Below are 15478 nucleotides of genomic sequence, written 5' to 3'. Positions count from 1 at the left end.
TGGAGAGAGAGGAAGATTGAGGTTGGTAAGCACTGGGTGGCTGTTAAAGGTGAGGTAGCCCCAGTCTGATGGACTGAGAATGGACAGTGAATTGAAAACATGATAACTTTCCTATGTGATCTGCTGCTGGGTAAAGCCTGTCAGAGCAGACTCTCCCAGTGCCCCACTCATATTACCTAGGCTTACTCCAGAAATCAACTCCAGAGTCCCCTAGACCCATTTATGACTTCCTGTGTCCTTCAACTTGCAGGGGTTTCCAGCCAAGGGGGTTAACATCCCGAGGGGCCCCTCCCCATCAGTGAGAGGCAGGAGTTGGTGGATTAAATACTTCCACCTCCCCACCCCTTAGTGGAAAATTATGAGGTGTGTCTTACTCAGTCTGTCGGGGGGCCCCAGTGGGTTTTACTCCGGCTGCCCACAGCTGTAACCTGGTGGCTTTACAGCTTTTTGTGGCCTCCCTCCTTTTGCCACCTCACTTTCCCACTCCCCACCAGTGCTTCCTGGGGATCACCTCCCACGTAAACAGCTTATACCTAAATCTTTACCCCAGGATCTGCTTTGGGGGGAGCCCAAACCAAGGCAGCTGGTAAGCATACTGCCTAAAATGATCTTACAAACCACAAGGTACCAGACTGATCCTTTGGGAAACAGTACCCCAAGGTATATATCCAAATGGTGTAAAGCAACACCACTTTTCTTTCTTTAAAGTTCAAAAATACATTGAAATTCTTGGTGTTCAGCTCTCTTTGCCATTTTCCCTAACATATTGGTGATACTCTGTTCTGGTGAGTAACATCGTTTTCCATTTTTGCTGTTCCTCTTTCAATATGGTATTACAATTTGCTAACAAACTTAGTGTTTCCAAATTTGCCTGTGAATTTAATTTACTGTGTGGCACTTGTCAGTTGATTGTCAATCTGAGCTATCCAGTGAGTGGAGCAGCACAGTCTGTGGCTACTGAAAGTAAGTGTTTGTTGATGCATCAGTGATGAGCCCAGGCTAAAATGCAGCAAGCAAGTATTGCCAGACTCAGAGAGCCACTTTCTGGCAAACCTTTTACAATATCCTGAGGAGAGGCAGGGCTTTAAAATTAGGGAGATTAAAAAAGTACTTCTGCAAGATGAAGTTTCTGTTTTTGCCTGAGTCTTATTGGCAGGTTGAAGGCAGGACTGAAGTTCTAATGGGGAAAGTACTTCTTATCTTCAGGGTTGGGCCCGTGCCAGGGAGGTCCTGTCCTGTGAAACCTATCAATAGATTGTTCAGAGAGTGGTGAAGTCCAGGGTGAGATATATCCCACAAGAAGTCAGAAGCATCTTTAATTGGCATGGGATCAAGAAATCCAAGAGGAAGGCAGGAAGAGGGCCACCTTCATGGACGGAGCTCTGCACGCAGCAGGGCTCCACTATGTGGGCACATAACGTCCAATAAATATTTGTTTAATATTTGAACAAATCAATGCTTGGTAGTCAAACTTGCTTTGGGTTTTTAGCGATGGTGGCCTCAGAATGAGTATTCATCACAGAAGAGCCCCTATACATTCTTTCCTTCCCAAGACCGATTACATAATTTCCAGGGGCCAGTGAAAAATGAAAATTCAGGTCCCTTGTTAAAAAAGTTAAGAATTTCAAGATGGTGACCGCAAAGCTTTATACTCTATGTGCCCACATAATAGAATGCGCTAGAAGTACCACAGTAAGTGAACTTTATCTGGTTTCTGCATTCATTGAACTTAGCTTGAGGGAGGAGACGGACATTAACCAAGTTATCACACAAGTAAAGGGTAACATTTTAATAGGGTTAGTACAACAAAGAGGAGGCACATGAGGCTGAGAGGCCATAACTGGGAGATTTAATCTGGTTTGGAGCTATCTTGGATGTCAGGCTGATATCTGAAGGATGAGGAGGAGTTGGCTGAGAGAAGAGGGGGAGGAAAGAGGGTTCCAGGCAGAGGAAACATGGGGAAAGAGGAATTGGGATTATGGGAGGTTGGAGCGCAGAGCAAAGGGAATGAGGTTAGAGACAAGAAGTAGACCAGGCATCAGCCCGGTGATCTGGCGGAGGGGGGAGAAGAGGGGGTGCCCGGAAGCAGCCCTCGGCTCCCTCCCCTGGAGGCACAGAGGGCGGGGGCCTTGGCGAATGGCTTTCTTGACGGCTACTTGCGGAGGTTTGGATTCAGGATTTGTTCCTAGTGTCCAAGACTTTGATAAGAAACTTACAGAGGCTGATGCTTACCTACAAATCTTGATAGAACAGTTAAAGCTTTTTGATGACAAACTTCAAAACTGCAAAGATGATGAACAGAGAAAGAAAATTGAAACTCTCAAAGAGATAGCAAATAGCATGGTAGAATCAATTAAACACTGCATTGTGTTGCTGCAGATCGCTAAAAGTACTATTAATCCTATGGATGCAGTATATCAGCCTAGTCCCTTGGAACCTGTGATCAACACAATGCCCTCCCAGACTGTCTTACCTCCAGAACCCACTCAGTTGTGTAAGTCAGAGCAGCGTCCATCTTCTCTACCAGTTGGACCTGTATTAGCTACTACCTTGGGACATCATCAGACTCCAACACCAAATAGTACAGGCAGTGGGCACTCACCACCTAGTAGCAGTCTAACTTCTCCAAGCCATGCCAACTTGTCTCCAAACACAGTCCCGGAGTTCTCTTATTCTAGCAGTGAAGATGAATTCTATAATGCGGATGAATTCCATCAGAGTGGCTCATCCCCAAAGCACTTAATAGATTCCTCTGGTTCTGCCTCAGTCTTGACACACAGCAGCTCAGGAAATAGTCTAAAGCGCCCAGATATCACGGAATCACTTAATTCTTCCATGTCCAATGGAACAAGTGATGCTGACCTTTTCTATTCACATGATGAGAGAGATGATGAAGGGGAGGCAGGGTCAGTGGAAGAGCACAAGAGTGTTATCACGCATCTGTTGTCACAGGTTAAGCTTGGAATGGATCTTACTAAGGTAGTTCTTCCAACATTTACTCTTGAAAGAAGATCTCTTTTAGAAATGTATGCAGACTTTTTTGCACATCTGGACCTGTTTGTGAGTATTAGCGACCAGAAGGATGCCAGAGACTGAATGATTCAGGTTGTAAAATGGTACCTCTCAGCCTTTCACGCAGGAAGGAAAGGATCGGTTGCCAAAAAGCCATACAACCCCACTTTGGGTGAGATCTTTCAGTGTCACTGGACATTACCAATGATACTGAAGAGAATGTGGAGCTAGTTTCAGAAGGACCAATTCCCTGGGTTTCCAAGAATAACGTAATTCGTGGCTGAGCAGGTTTCCCATCATCCACCAGTTTCAGCCTTTTATGCTGAGTGTTTTAACAAGAAGATACAATTCAATGCTCATATCTGGACCAAATCACAATTCCTTGGGATGTCAACTGTGGTGCACAACATAGGACAGGGCTGTGTCTCGTGTCTAGACCCTGATGAACATTACATTCTCACATTCCCCGATGGTTATGGAAGGTCTATCCTTACAGTCCCCTGGGTGGAACTAGGCGGAGAATGCAATATTAATTGTTCCAAAACTGGCTAAAGTGCCAATATCGTCTTCCACACTAAACCTTTCTATGGGGGCAAGAAGCACAGAATTACTGCTGAGATTTTTTTCCAAATGACAAGAAGTCTTTCTGCTCAATTGAAGGGGAATGGAATGGTGTACTGTATGCAAAATACTCAACAGGGGAAAATGTAGTTTTTATAGATACCAAGAAGTTGCCTATAATCAAGAAGAAAGTGAGGAAGTTGGAAGATCAGAATGAGTACGAATCCCACTGCCTTTGGAAGGATGTCACTTTCAACTTAAAAATCAGAGACATTGATGCAGCAAATGAAGCCAAGCATAGACTTGAAGAAAGACAAAGAGCAGAGCCCGAGAAAGGAAGGAAAAGGAAATTCAATGGGAGACAAGGTTATTTCATGAAGATGGAGAATGCAGGGTTTATGATGAACCATTACTGAAACGTCTTGGTGCTGCCAAGCATTAGGTTGGGAAATGCAAAGTTTGCTCCTGGTGACCAGGGCAGGAGGCATAATGAAGTAACAGTCTTCCTTTGGGAGAACCTATTCACTCCCTTCTTATTGCAGTGGTTCCTGTCTCAGGGATACTGGACTTTCTGATGCAGATGAACAATTGAAGCGAGAAAAGCTTCCCTTTTTCCTGTTCTGTGGCAGTTACAATGTTGACTGGGATCTTGAGAAAAACTTCAGGTTTTAAAAACAAGATGTCTGCTCCTTTTCCAAATCCCATGTAATAAATCCTAGTCTCAAACTCTGCACTCTAGTATTGCTGTTGAAATATACAACATCTGTTTCCTAGTTCATATAATCTTGGGTTCTCTCTCTATATATATATTCACATATATACATGTATATAATATAGGTGATGCCAGATTTTTCATAAATACGCCATCTACTGTAAATATTGGTTCCTCTGAGTTGTTTTAGAAAATTTAGCGCAACGTATTAAAATCACGTGTTAGGAAATTTCGTGGTCTCACCTACAATAACTTTAATTTTGGAATTGAACTATATTAAATTGTATCTAACTCTGGACTACAGTTTAATTATACTCAGTGCTTCTTAAGGCTTCATAAAGTAATTTTTCCAACCTTTAAAAAAAAAAGTAGACCAGACCTGACTTTGCACAGGGTCTTATGGACACTAACAAGTCTTGAGAAATTCAGGACCGTGTTCATGACTAACAATAACACAAAGATGAGTAAAATTATTCACCCTTAATTTCTCTTCAAATAAACTGAGAAAGAAAATTGCCTCATTACAGTTCTCATCCTTATTAATAGGAGATGATGTTTTTCCACATAAACAATCATGGTCATGGACGCTGGCCAATCAGAACAGACACCACGTATGGAACCAGCACACATCCATGGGCATTGGCCAATCAGAACAGGCATTAGGGACTGTGTGTGGAAAGAGAGAACTTGAACCTTTAATGATGAGGGGCCTTTAGGAGCTCTAACTCCCCATCTATCCCCATCTTTGCTTGGTTGGCTCCATCCCATCACTTAGGTGTCATCTCAAATGTTCCTCCTCTGTGAAGCTTCCCTGACCTCTCTCTCCGGTAGTTTCACCCCTCCCCACCTTTCATAGGCTTTCATATTACCCTGGTCTACTTTCTTCATAACACTTAGTACACCCTAAAACTAGCTTTTTTATTTGCTTATTGTTTTATCGTCTCTGTCCCCTCTGAGGGCAGGGACCATATCTCTTTTGTTAACCAATGTATCTACAGCAGCTTGCACAGTGCCTGGCACCTAATAGGTACTCCATAAAATATTTGTTGAATGAGTGACCTATAGAGTGAAATTCATTCATCTGAGTCTCTTGTTGTTCCTGGGTTATTTATTTATTTATGCATGCATGCATGCATGCATGCATGCTGCTCCGGGTCTCAGTTGTGGCATGCAGGATCTTTAGCTGCGGCATGAGAACTCTTAGTTGCAGCACGCATGCGGGATCTAGTCCTCTGACCAGGGATCGAACCCAGGCCCCCTGCGTTGGGAGCGTGGAGTCTTAGCCACTGGACCACCAGGGAAGTCCCTGGATTTCTATTGCCAAGAAATGAGAAATATTGTGGGTCCCAGAATCAAAAATGGAATTTTATGGATGGCACATCTTGGTGTTTTAGTCTTTCTGAAAAGAAATTCTACAGCTTTATATTCGCTATTTTGGGTTCATTTGTTCATGTGTGTCAGTCAGCAAACATTTGTCGAGCTTTTTCTGTGTGCTGGATTAGGCCTTAGAAATGCCCAGGAAAGTTCTGGACATGAAAGAATTCTACTCTTAGTAAAACACTGATTTCCTGGGAAATGGATTAAATGCTGGATGAATATGCTTTGATTCTGCAAAATCCAGATCTCAGTTTCAGACCTCAGGATAAAAGTGATTGGGATGGGCTTTGAAGCAAAAATTCAGGATTAGAAAATTTAGCACAAAGTCCTTTCCCCCTCCCTGCAGCCCACTGGTGGCTTATCACAACTTTTGCTTTTTTACTCAAAACTTGACAGGACATGATAGTGCTGCTGAAGGAAGGATTCCCTGAATACCTGCATGTCCCTGGTGTTTGGCGGCCCTTTACCTCTCTCCTATAATTTGGGGTTGTGATGAGGCCCTCCTCCGCTTTCAGAGACAGCTGCAGAAGGAAAATGTCCCTCTAATCACAGTTGACCTCTTTCCAGACACCACATCAGAAATGGTAACTGACTTTCACGTTATTGTTCTGACAGCTTCTCTGCAGACTATTGCCAGGAGCATTTTCTCAAGTTAGTCAAGACTAGTCTGAAAACTGGTGGCCTCCTTTGTGCTAATGAACTCTAGTTGGACAAGGAGAGAGGTCCAGTCCTTCCAGAGGCCACATTCTGAGGAACTACATTAAGATACATTGTTGGCATATTCAGGTACATTGTTTTGAGGGGAGGGGTATTACCTATTACACAGTTATTTTCCTTTTAGCTGTTTCTTTCTACTGAGAGAAACATCTTTAAAAATAAAGAGCCTCTTGTGAGAATTTCCAGTTTTGTTTGGAAGAGAGCTATTTTGATCAAATAAGCCTTAAATTATATTCTTCTCAGGCCTAAGGAATTGTGTCCCAGCTAATACCCAAGGAAGTTCTGCTGAAGTGCCTGGACAGACTCACTCCCTTGTAGGATCACGGAGCCTGCAGGCACCAAGGGTTAGCAGATCCTGCAGAGCTGAGCCCTGAGGGCCTAAGGCCCCCTGGAGTTGGGCAATGGGTGGATATCAGATGCCCTGAAGAGGAATGAGTGTCTATGGGCTTGTCTTTTTCTTGAGGAGCAGTGAGAGTGTGGAGCTTATTTGTGAACTTATTTTACTTTTGGCAACTTAGTATTATTTCAAACTTATAGAAAAGTTGCAAGTCTAAAATAAGATACTTCTGAATACTCTTTACCCATCCGATCACTGATTGTTTACATTTGCTTTCTCTGTATCTCTCTCTGTGTATCAGTCTCTAGATAGATAGATAGATAGATATGGATAGTTAAAGATAGATAGAGATATAGAATATATATATTTAACATATAAATGTAAATTATTTTTCTTCCTATTTGAGAATGAATTGCAGACATTACACCCCTTTAGCCCCAAATACTTCAGTGTGAAGAACAAGAGCATCCTCACACAGTATAATTATCAGAAGCAGAAAATTTAACGTTGACAAAATATATTAACTCCTCCACCATTCTTTTTTTTTTAATTTATTTATTTTATTTTTGGCTGTGTTGGGTCTTCGTTGCTGCATGTGGGCTTTCTCTAGTTACGGCAAGCAGGGGCTACTCTTCGTTGCGGTGCGTGGGCTTCTCATTGCGGTGGCTTCTCTTGTTGCGGAGCATGGGCTCTAGGCACGCAGGCTTCAGTAGTTGTGGCGCTTGGGCTCAGTAGTTGTGGCTTGCGGGCTGTAGAGCGCAGGCTCAGTAGTTGTGGCACACAGGCTTAGTTGCTCTGCGGCACGTGGGATCTTCCTGGACCAGGGCACGAACCTGTGTCCCCTGTATTGGCAGGCAGATTCTTAACCACTGCACCATGAGGGAAGCCCCCACCATTCATTTTTAAAGTTTGCCAACTGTCACAATAATGTATTTTATAGCTGTTGTTATTCCTGGTCTAGAGTCCAATTCAGGATCATGCATTGCATTTATTGTCACATATTCTTTTGTCTCCTTTAATCTGGAACAGTTCCCCAGGGCTTTTTGGTGTTTCTTGATTTTGACAGTTTTGAAGAGTAGAAACCGGTTAGGTTGTACAGTTTCCCTCAATGCGGGTTTATTAGATGTTTCTCCATGACTGTCTTCGGATTATGCATTTAAAAAAAATATCTGGAGTGATGGAAGAATACTTTTTTTAAGCTGTGCATTTTTCACAGGAATATGACAGAAGTGATATGGTGTCTTCCTCTGTGTATCACATCAGAGGATACACTGTATCAGTTTGTACCAGTACTGGTGACATTAGCTTTGGTTACTTAGTTCAGGCGCATTTTCTAAATTTCTCTATTGTAAAGTTACAATTTTTCCCTTTTTAAATTACAAGTAAATTGAAACTGTGGAAGAGTCCTATCCCTCATGAAATGTTAACCCACTAGTTTAGCATCCATCGATGATTTTTTAACTCCATCATCCCTTCTATGTTTATTAGTGTTCTATACAGAAGAGGTGTCCCTTCACCATTTATTTATTCATTTATTTAAATCATATATATTATATTTATTTATTTATATTATGGGGTCATGGATCTCTGTTTTGGCTAGTGAGAGCCCTGTAAGCTGGTGCCTCATCTATCATTCTTAGAGTACTTCATTACTTTTGAAACATAAACATGTTCCAGGCTCATCTTGTATTTTCCCTACCCCAGCCCTAAAATCAGCCTTTTCTCCAAAGAGCTCTGGGTCCTTTTAGTGGAGAATGGTACTTAGAAACCAAGATCTGGGCACTGGGTGTGTTCATTGCTACTAGGGTGTCATTGCACGAATATGTGTGTATGTGTAACCATGAATTCATTCTGATGCCTCCAGTTCCAATCTACCTGTATGCATCTATTTTAAAAAACTTTAGGTGTGCCTTCTTTCTTTAGTACAGAGACATAAAGAAGGAAATAACAGCCACTAAATAAAAAGGCAGTTGTCCCAGTACCTAGATAGCCTATAATGTGTGTGTGTGTGTGTGTGTGTGTGTGTGTGTGTATGTGTATATATATATATATACACATACACACACACACACACACACACACATGCTTAGGGTATATAAGTATATGATAGCACCAAATAAAAAGTGATAGTCTCCTTCCTCCTACCCCAGGCTCTGTCTCCAATGAACACTACATGAGCTTCCTTACAGAAAGAAATTTGATTCGTATAATCGGGATGTATGTATGTATATGTAAATAGATAGATATAGATATGTATGTATTTTCCTCTTCTAATTTTAAGAATTTGACACAGTAGGAAACATGCTGTGCATACAATTTTATTATTATTATTATTATTATTACTATTACTCAATATATCCTGGAGGACCTTCCATACATTGTGTAGCTCTACACTATTCTTTCTAATTGCATAGTATTTCATATTATATGGATGGACCATAGTTTTGTTTAACCAGTTTCTTTTGGTGGACATTTTGTTTCCAGTATTTTGCTACTTATAAACAGTGCTACAGTAAACATCCTTGTGTGTGGATCTTGGTGAAAGTATATCCATGACTATCCCACCATTATTCCTACCAACTATTTTACTGATAGATATTGTCAGAGTATCTTCCAGAAAGTTTTCTTTGGTTATATAACCTAATCCTTCTGCCTGCAGTATCTAGGGACAGGTTAAATGATGATGACATTCTGCCTTGACACCTCTAAGGCTCTTGATTACAAGTCTCCAGCAGTACCGATGTTCCCACCCAGTCAAGGAGATCAAAAAAAATCAAACCAACCTTCCATCTTAAAACTCTAATTAAATCCCTATTTAAATTGTTGTTTCTCACCTTAATTTAAAATTTGCAGGTCTAATCTCTCCATGCAAGGATGAACCTCTCCTGGTGAATAGAGATACAAAAAAGTAACATTGTGAAAATGGTTCTGCTCTTGTTAGCCCTGAGGGCTTGTGCTTAAAGCATTTGGTCTCTGATTAGTACCAAATGACAAAAGCCTCCTATTAGTCTTGTTGAGACTCCTTTCTGCTGGAGGAGTGTGTGGATAGACTGAAGCAAAGCCTGGAGAAGTAGAAGCTGTGACTCTCTCTGGCTTCCTGGACTCTTCCCAACCTCTGATCAGAGAGGAAGCAGACTCAGCCCTTTATGTGTCTTTCACAAGGGACAGTCAATGTGAAGGTCGTTCAACTTTAAATTTCTTCCCAGCCTTATCTTTAAACACTCATGTAAATTGACATTACATTCTTGTTAAAATATACAAATAATGGCTTGCATGGCTTCCCACAAAGTCAAGTTGACGGACCATTTTTATTCTGTGGCTTTACCTGCCTCCTAGTACACTGCTAGTTTTAGAAGCACAGAGCCACGTTCAGCTTGTCTTAGGTTCAGTGCCCTAGAAGCAGACCCGGATACAAGTGTGAGTAGTTTATTTGGGAGGTGATCCCCAGAAGCACTGGTGAGGGAGTGGGCAAGAGAAACAGGGAAGGGAAGGAAGCCACTACAGCGTGTGATCATGAACAGGTTAGCTCTGTGGGCAACTGGGGCTCAATCCTGCTGAGGACTTCTAGGAGACTGTGTGGCAGCGATTCTCAAACTTTGCTGCACAATAGACTCACCTGGGGAGCTTCTGGAACTCCTGTTGTTCAGAATCCCTGGATAGCAGAAGTCAGGACCCCGGAGAATTTTAAACTCCCCTGGTGATTCCAATGCATAGTCAAGGCTGAGAGACTGTACCTCCGAGTTGTCCCCTGCAGCTTTAGGAAGCTGGGGTGTTTCCCTCCCAACTCCAGTTCATCACGGGTTGAGGGCTGCTCCTGGTGATACTAACACCCAAGCATTTCTGGCCTGTAGAAAGCCGAAACATGCCAGGGAATGGTGACTGCTCAGGGGATGTGGGCCAGCAGTATCAGCTACACAATTAGCTGGATATGATATCAAATCCTGGCTTTGTTCACCCACTCACAGAGCAGTTTTAATCGAGTCATTTAAACTCTTTAAGCCTCAGTTTCCTCGTGTGTAATAACTTCTTTGTCCAAGCTGTAAGGATTAGGTATAATATACGGAAAACACTCAGCATACAGTGCATTCTTAATAGATCGTTGTCTTAAACCCAGCAAGGGGAAGGAGGGAGGGAAGGAAGGGACTCCTTCAAGCAGCCAGAATATGCCATAAAGAAACTAAGCTTTAGCAACTCAGGTTGTGAGTTCTTGTCTGGTTAGACAACACCAACTAGTTCTACCAGGGAATCTTTTTTTTATTTAAAGGAATGTTCTGATCAGTTGTCAGGATTTACAGAGTGGCTTAGCAAGTGCAGTCCATTTCTCCAGCGTGTTCCATCTCTGCTTTGTGTGGCAAGTTGCCCCCAGGAGTAGATGATCCAGAGACCAGTGGCCGAAGGGAAGCCTTTCTCTTCCTGTGGATGAATGCCTGCCTGCTAGTATTTGGGGTGCTGCTCAGGAATGCATGGGGTGCTGTGGGTGCTAAGGCATTACCAGCACTGGGATCTCTCTAGATAGGAAAAGGCAGGAACCCAGCCAAACATGAGTGAAGCACTAAGAACTCTCCTTGTAAAGTCAGGTTCCCGATATTATCGTGGACAATAAACACATTTGAATCTGAATTGTACAGTTGGACCATCTAAGTTGTTTGGTTACATGGAGTAATTCCTTAGAAATTAAGCAATTATTTGGACATTCCCTAAACTATATGGGTAATATTTTTGTTGATAAGGGCCTCAGACAGTTCTGTATGGAAATAATTTTAATAAATAAGAGTTCATTATGCTGGTAAAAATAAGTGAATTAGCAAATAAAGGAGGGCCAGGGAAGCACCAGTGATAATAGTGTGTTATGAACCAAGGATTGTGATTAATCCAGTTCAGTGCACCTGAGATTGGAAGAAAACAATGTAAAATAATTAATAGTAATTATTAGAAGGCTTAGAAAAAAAGTGCTCTGTTTAATTAGATTTTGTGCTTCTTGTCAAATTCCATTGTTGAAAACCTTTGTGAAGATGAGCCCCCTTTCCCACTTTAGATGAGTGCCCATAATGGAGTTTTTCTGGAGCAATCATTCTGGAAAATATACTTGCCAGTGCTCTGCCCTGGATAGACAAGTTTTCTGTCTTCTCTCCTGCTCCTCTGGCCTTGAGTGTTTTAGAGGGAAAAGTGGTTTGTAAATGTTTGTGGGATGAGAGTGAATCTGGCTGCTGTTGATTTCAGGGCTGGTGGTGGCACTGGCAGGCTGGCTGGGTCTCCCCGGCCTCTCACCTGCCTGGTTGAGCATCTTTTCCTTCCCATGGGAGAGAGAGACCTTTCCTTGGCCAAGGTGACCTCATCTCTGCTTCGCAACAAGCTAAAGGCCAGGTGTTCTGTGGCCAAAAGCAATCATTGGGGCTTTTCCTGATTTGCCAAAATCAAGTTAATGGGTACACTTTTATACATTATAGGAATTTTCCCCATGGTATTTTCCCTCTGGTGCCTGCTCTCACTTGCCGTTACTGCTGTTATTGCTGCTACTACTAGTGATAGCTAGTACTGAGATGTTACTGTGTGCCAGGGATTGTGATCTATTTAACTCTCACGATAACCTTAGTTATTTTATAGACAAGGAAACTGAGGTTCAGAGAGGCGAAGTGATGTGCTTAAGTTTCTATAACAAATAAGTGGTATGACGAGGACGTGAACCCACAAATATAACCTTAGAGCCCACCTAGTATCTTTAAACCACAGTTAATGGCATCTGAGCACAAAATTGCATATTATGTTAGTTAAGATTTATTTACCAGCAGCTCAGAGAGCACCATGATTTCCAGGTTTTCTACCCTGTAAGCACATCGAAGAGTCTAGAAAAAAGGATCATGGTTCCTGGATGCTGGAAAAGGGAGGATATTTTAAAACTAAGGTATTAAAAATGGAGTAGGGGGTCCCTCTCAATTCTCTTACTCAGTCCTGAAGCTGAGACAGAGGCGAGATGAAATGTGGATCCTCTCCCTGCTCGAGCATGAGTTTAGTGAGTCAAGTTCCAGCTAAGGGCAAGTACAAGAACACAAAATCCTTTTGCTAATGTCTCCCTAAAGAAGGTGCAGATGAAAGGCCTCATCAAAGCCTCTGAAACCACCAAAGCTGTTTGCCAGCAAAGAGATAAATCAGAAAGGTTTGAGATCTGGTTTGAATTTAATAATTACAAATGACTAATCAGGGGCCATTTGCTGTCAAGTCAGGAGCTGCACTCTCTCCATCAGTGCATTTTTGCTGCTCTGGTCGCTTGGTTATTAAATAGAAAAGCCCTGTGATTAAATCACAGGGCTGTTCCGACACTAATCAATTCAATCTCAGCCATTTAAAATTAAGTCAGGCCTTGCACTTGCCCTGTCTTTGTTTCAGAAGTGGGAACAACACACTGCAAACGTGACTGAAGGTATCCAGAGAGCATCCATTTATAACCCTGTGTGATGTGGGTAGCTAGAGGAGGGTCAGACTGCATCCCAAGTCTCTTATCCATCATCCTGAAGGATCCCCCATCTCTAATACCACCACCCCCCTTGCCTGCCCCTCAACGTAACTACAAAGCAGCAATGACAATAGTAGTAATAGTAATTATGGTAACAACCACGGTAGCAATAATAATTATCATTTTTTTTATCTCTTGCCATATGCCTGGCCCTGTTCTAAATATTTTTTCTGCTTTAATCCTTCAAATAACCCTATGATGAAGAAATCAAAGTTTACAGAAATATTTTATAGACACTTACATATCTCACACACCTGGAACCTGCCTGGCCTGTAGTAGATCCTAGATAAATATTTGCTGAGTGAATGAAGGGATAGAGAGCAACTTGCCCAAGGTTACACCAAGGAGAAATGATCAAGCTGGATTCTGAACTCAGGTCTGTCTCATTTAAGCTCTTTATTTCTTTGAGGTATGTAGTAAATGCCTTGTGAGCCTTTTTATATTGTTGTAAGACACACATTGTTTTAAATAAATATTTAAATTTATTTTATACTATTTATTATATTAATTTAAGTAAAACACACTTTGTTTTTAAACAATATTAAAAAAGAAATAGCACTGGATGGCAGGAGGATCAGTGGTTTGGGAACCAGGCTGGCATAGAGAAAACTTCCCTCTCCAGCATTTACTGATTTTGTGACCTTGAGCAAGTCGCTAAAGCCTTTCTAGGCTTCAGTGTTCTTCTCTGTACAAATGAACACCACCATGCCTACTTAGGCTGGGCTAAGGAGAAGCTGAAAAGGAACAGTCCTTTAAACAGTGAGCACAGTGCTTGACTCATAGCAGACATCCAGTTCCAGCATCCACTTCCCTCCACCTGTATACTGGAAGGTGATTCTCCTTTGATTCTAAGACTCAAAACTTCAAAGGATCCCAAGATTTGGGTCTAGAGGGAATGGAACCTGAGCCTAGTAGGAATAAGGATAGGTTTGGACCCCGGGCCAGCTCTTCTGCAAATCCATCAGCTGAGGACAGGTAGGGTCATTTCTCCTTGCAGAGAACCTTACCCAGAACCACAGAAAAAGTAATTGTTCCCAGACCATTTACTAATGAGATTTATTTATTTATTTATTTTTAAATTTAATTTTTAATTTTTTTTTAAATAGATTTATTTATTTATTTTTGGCTGCATTGGGTCTTCATTGCTGTGCGTGGGCTTTCTCTAGTTGCGGCGAGCGGGGGCTACTCTTCGTTGCGGTGCACAGGCTTCTCATTGCGGTGGCTTCTCTTGTTGCAGAGTATAGGCTCTAGGTGTGCGGGCTCAGTAGTTGTGGCTCACGGGCTCTAGAGCGCAGGCTCAGTAGTTGTGGTGCACGGGCTTAGTTGCTCCACAGCATGTGGGATCTTCCCGGACCAGGGCTCGAACCCGTGTCCCCTACATTGGCAGGCGGATTCTTAACCACTGTGCCACCAGGGAAGTCCCTAATTTTTAATTTTTGGCTGCATAGGGTCTTCGTTGCTGCTCACGGGCTTTCTCTAGTTGCAGCGAGCCAGGGCTACTCTTTGTTGCGGTGCGCGGGCTTCTCATTGCCGTGGCTTCTCTTGTTGCGGAGCACGGGCTTCAGTAGTTGTGGCTCATGGGCTCTAGAGCACAGGCTCAGTAGTTGTGGTGTGCGGGCTTAGTTGCTTCACGGCATGTGGGATCTTCCCGGACCAGGGATCGGACCCATGTCCCCTGCATTGGCAGGCGGATTCTTAACCACTGTGCCACCAGGGAAGTCCCACTGATGAGATTTAGAGGTCTGCCTTGCGCTGTCAGAAGGTAGGCAAGCCTAAAAGGAGATAGTCATAGAGTGGCCTGGAGAACAATGATGCATCGTGAAAGTGGATGGTGTCACCAGTAATGAGTCTCAGACAGAGTCCACCTCATCCATCCAGAGATACCTGTATCTCCATCAGAACACATATCCACATATACAGAAGACTTTGCCCCGTTGCAAATTAACAAAGAGCCTCCTGGTTGTCTTTTGATCCAAGAAGCATGAGAAGGTTTTTCCAGCACCTAAGCACTTCTAAAAAGTGTCTCCATCAAATATGAAACCCACGGGGCTAAGGAATCAGATGGTACACTCACACCCTTTGTTCCCATACATTCCCCTCTGTAACTGCCTTTCCTCCCTGCCTCAGATAGGTGTTCAGACAAAGGGTTCAGGTGCCCGTTAAGTTCATTTATGGTTTGGTTCAGCAGGCTGTTTCATTTCAGTTGAGGTATTATCAGTCCTGGATTCCTTGCTCCTAAAGCACGGAGGCC

At 42.6% G+C, this 15478-nt stretch overlaps 1 protein-coding gene and 1 pseudogene across 7 annotated transcripts in view; both read left to right on the top strand.

Moving 5' to 3' along the window:
* Positions 1-15478, top strand: part of ARHGEF3 (Rho guanine nucleotide exchange factor 3) — a 311303-nt gene that overhangs the window by 145850 nt on the left and 149975 nt on the right. Inside the window, exon 1 of one of the 7 annotated variants that reach the window (XM_061197020.1) lies at positions 6228-6246. The exons of the other annotated variants lie outside the window; for them this stretch is intronic. Within the exon in view, the coding sequence (XP_061053003.1) occupies positions 6244-6246 (3 nt within the window). The 5' untranslated portion in view covers positions 6228-6243. Of the gene's footprint in view, positions 1-6227; positions 6247-15478 lie in introns of those variants that run through there. 7 annotated transcript variants of the gene reach the window in all.
* On the top strand, positions 2055-4056 carry LOC133094757 (oxysterol-binding protein-related protein 9-like; annotated as a pseudogene).

The sequence above is a fragment of the Eubalaena glacialis genome, chromosome 7, assembly GCF_028564815.1.
Source record: "Eubalaena glacialis isolate mEubGla1 chromosome 7, mEubGla1.1.hap2.+ XY, whole genome shotgun sequence".
NCBI lineage: Eukaryota > Metazoa > Chordata > Mammalia > Artiodactyla > Balaenidae > Eubalaena > Eubalaena glacialis.
This window is presented reverse-complemented; position numbering and strand designations above follow the sequence as displayed.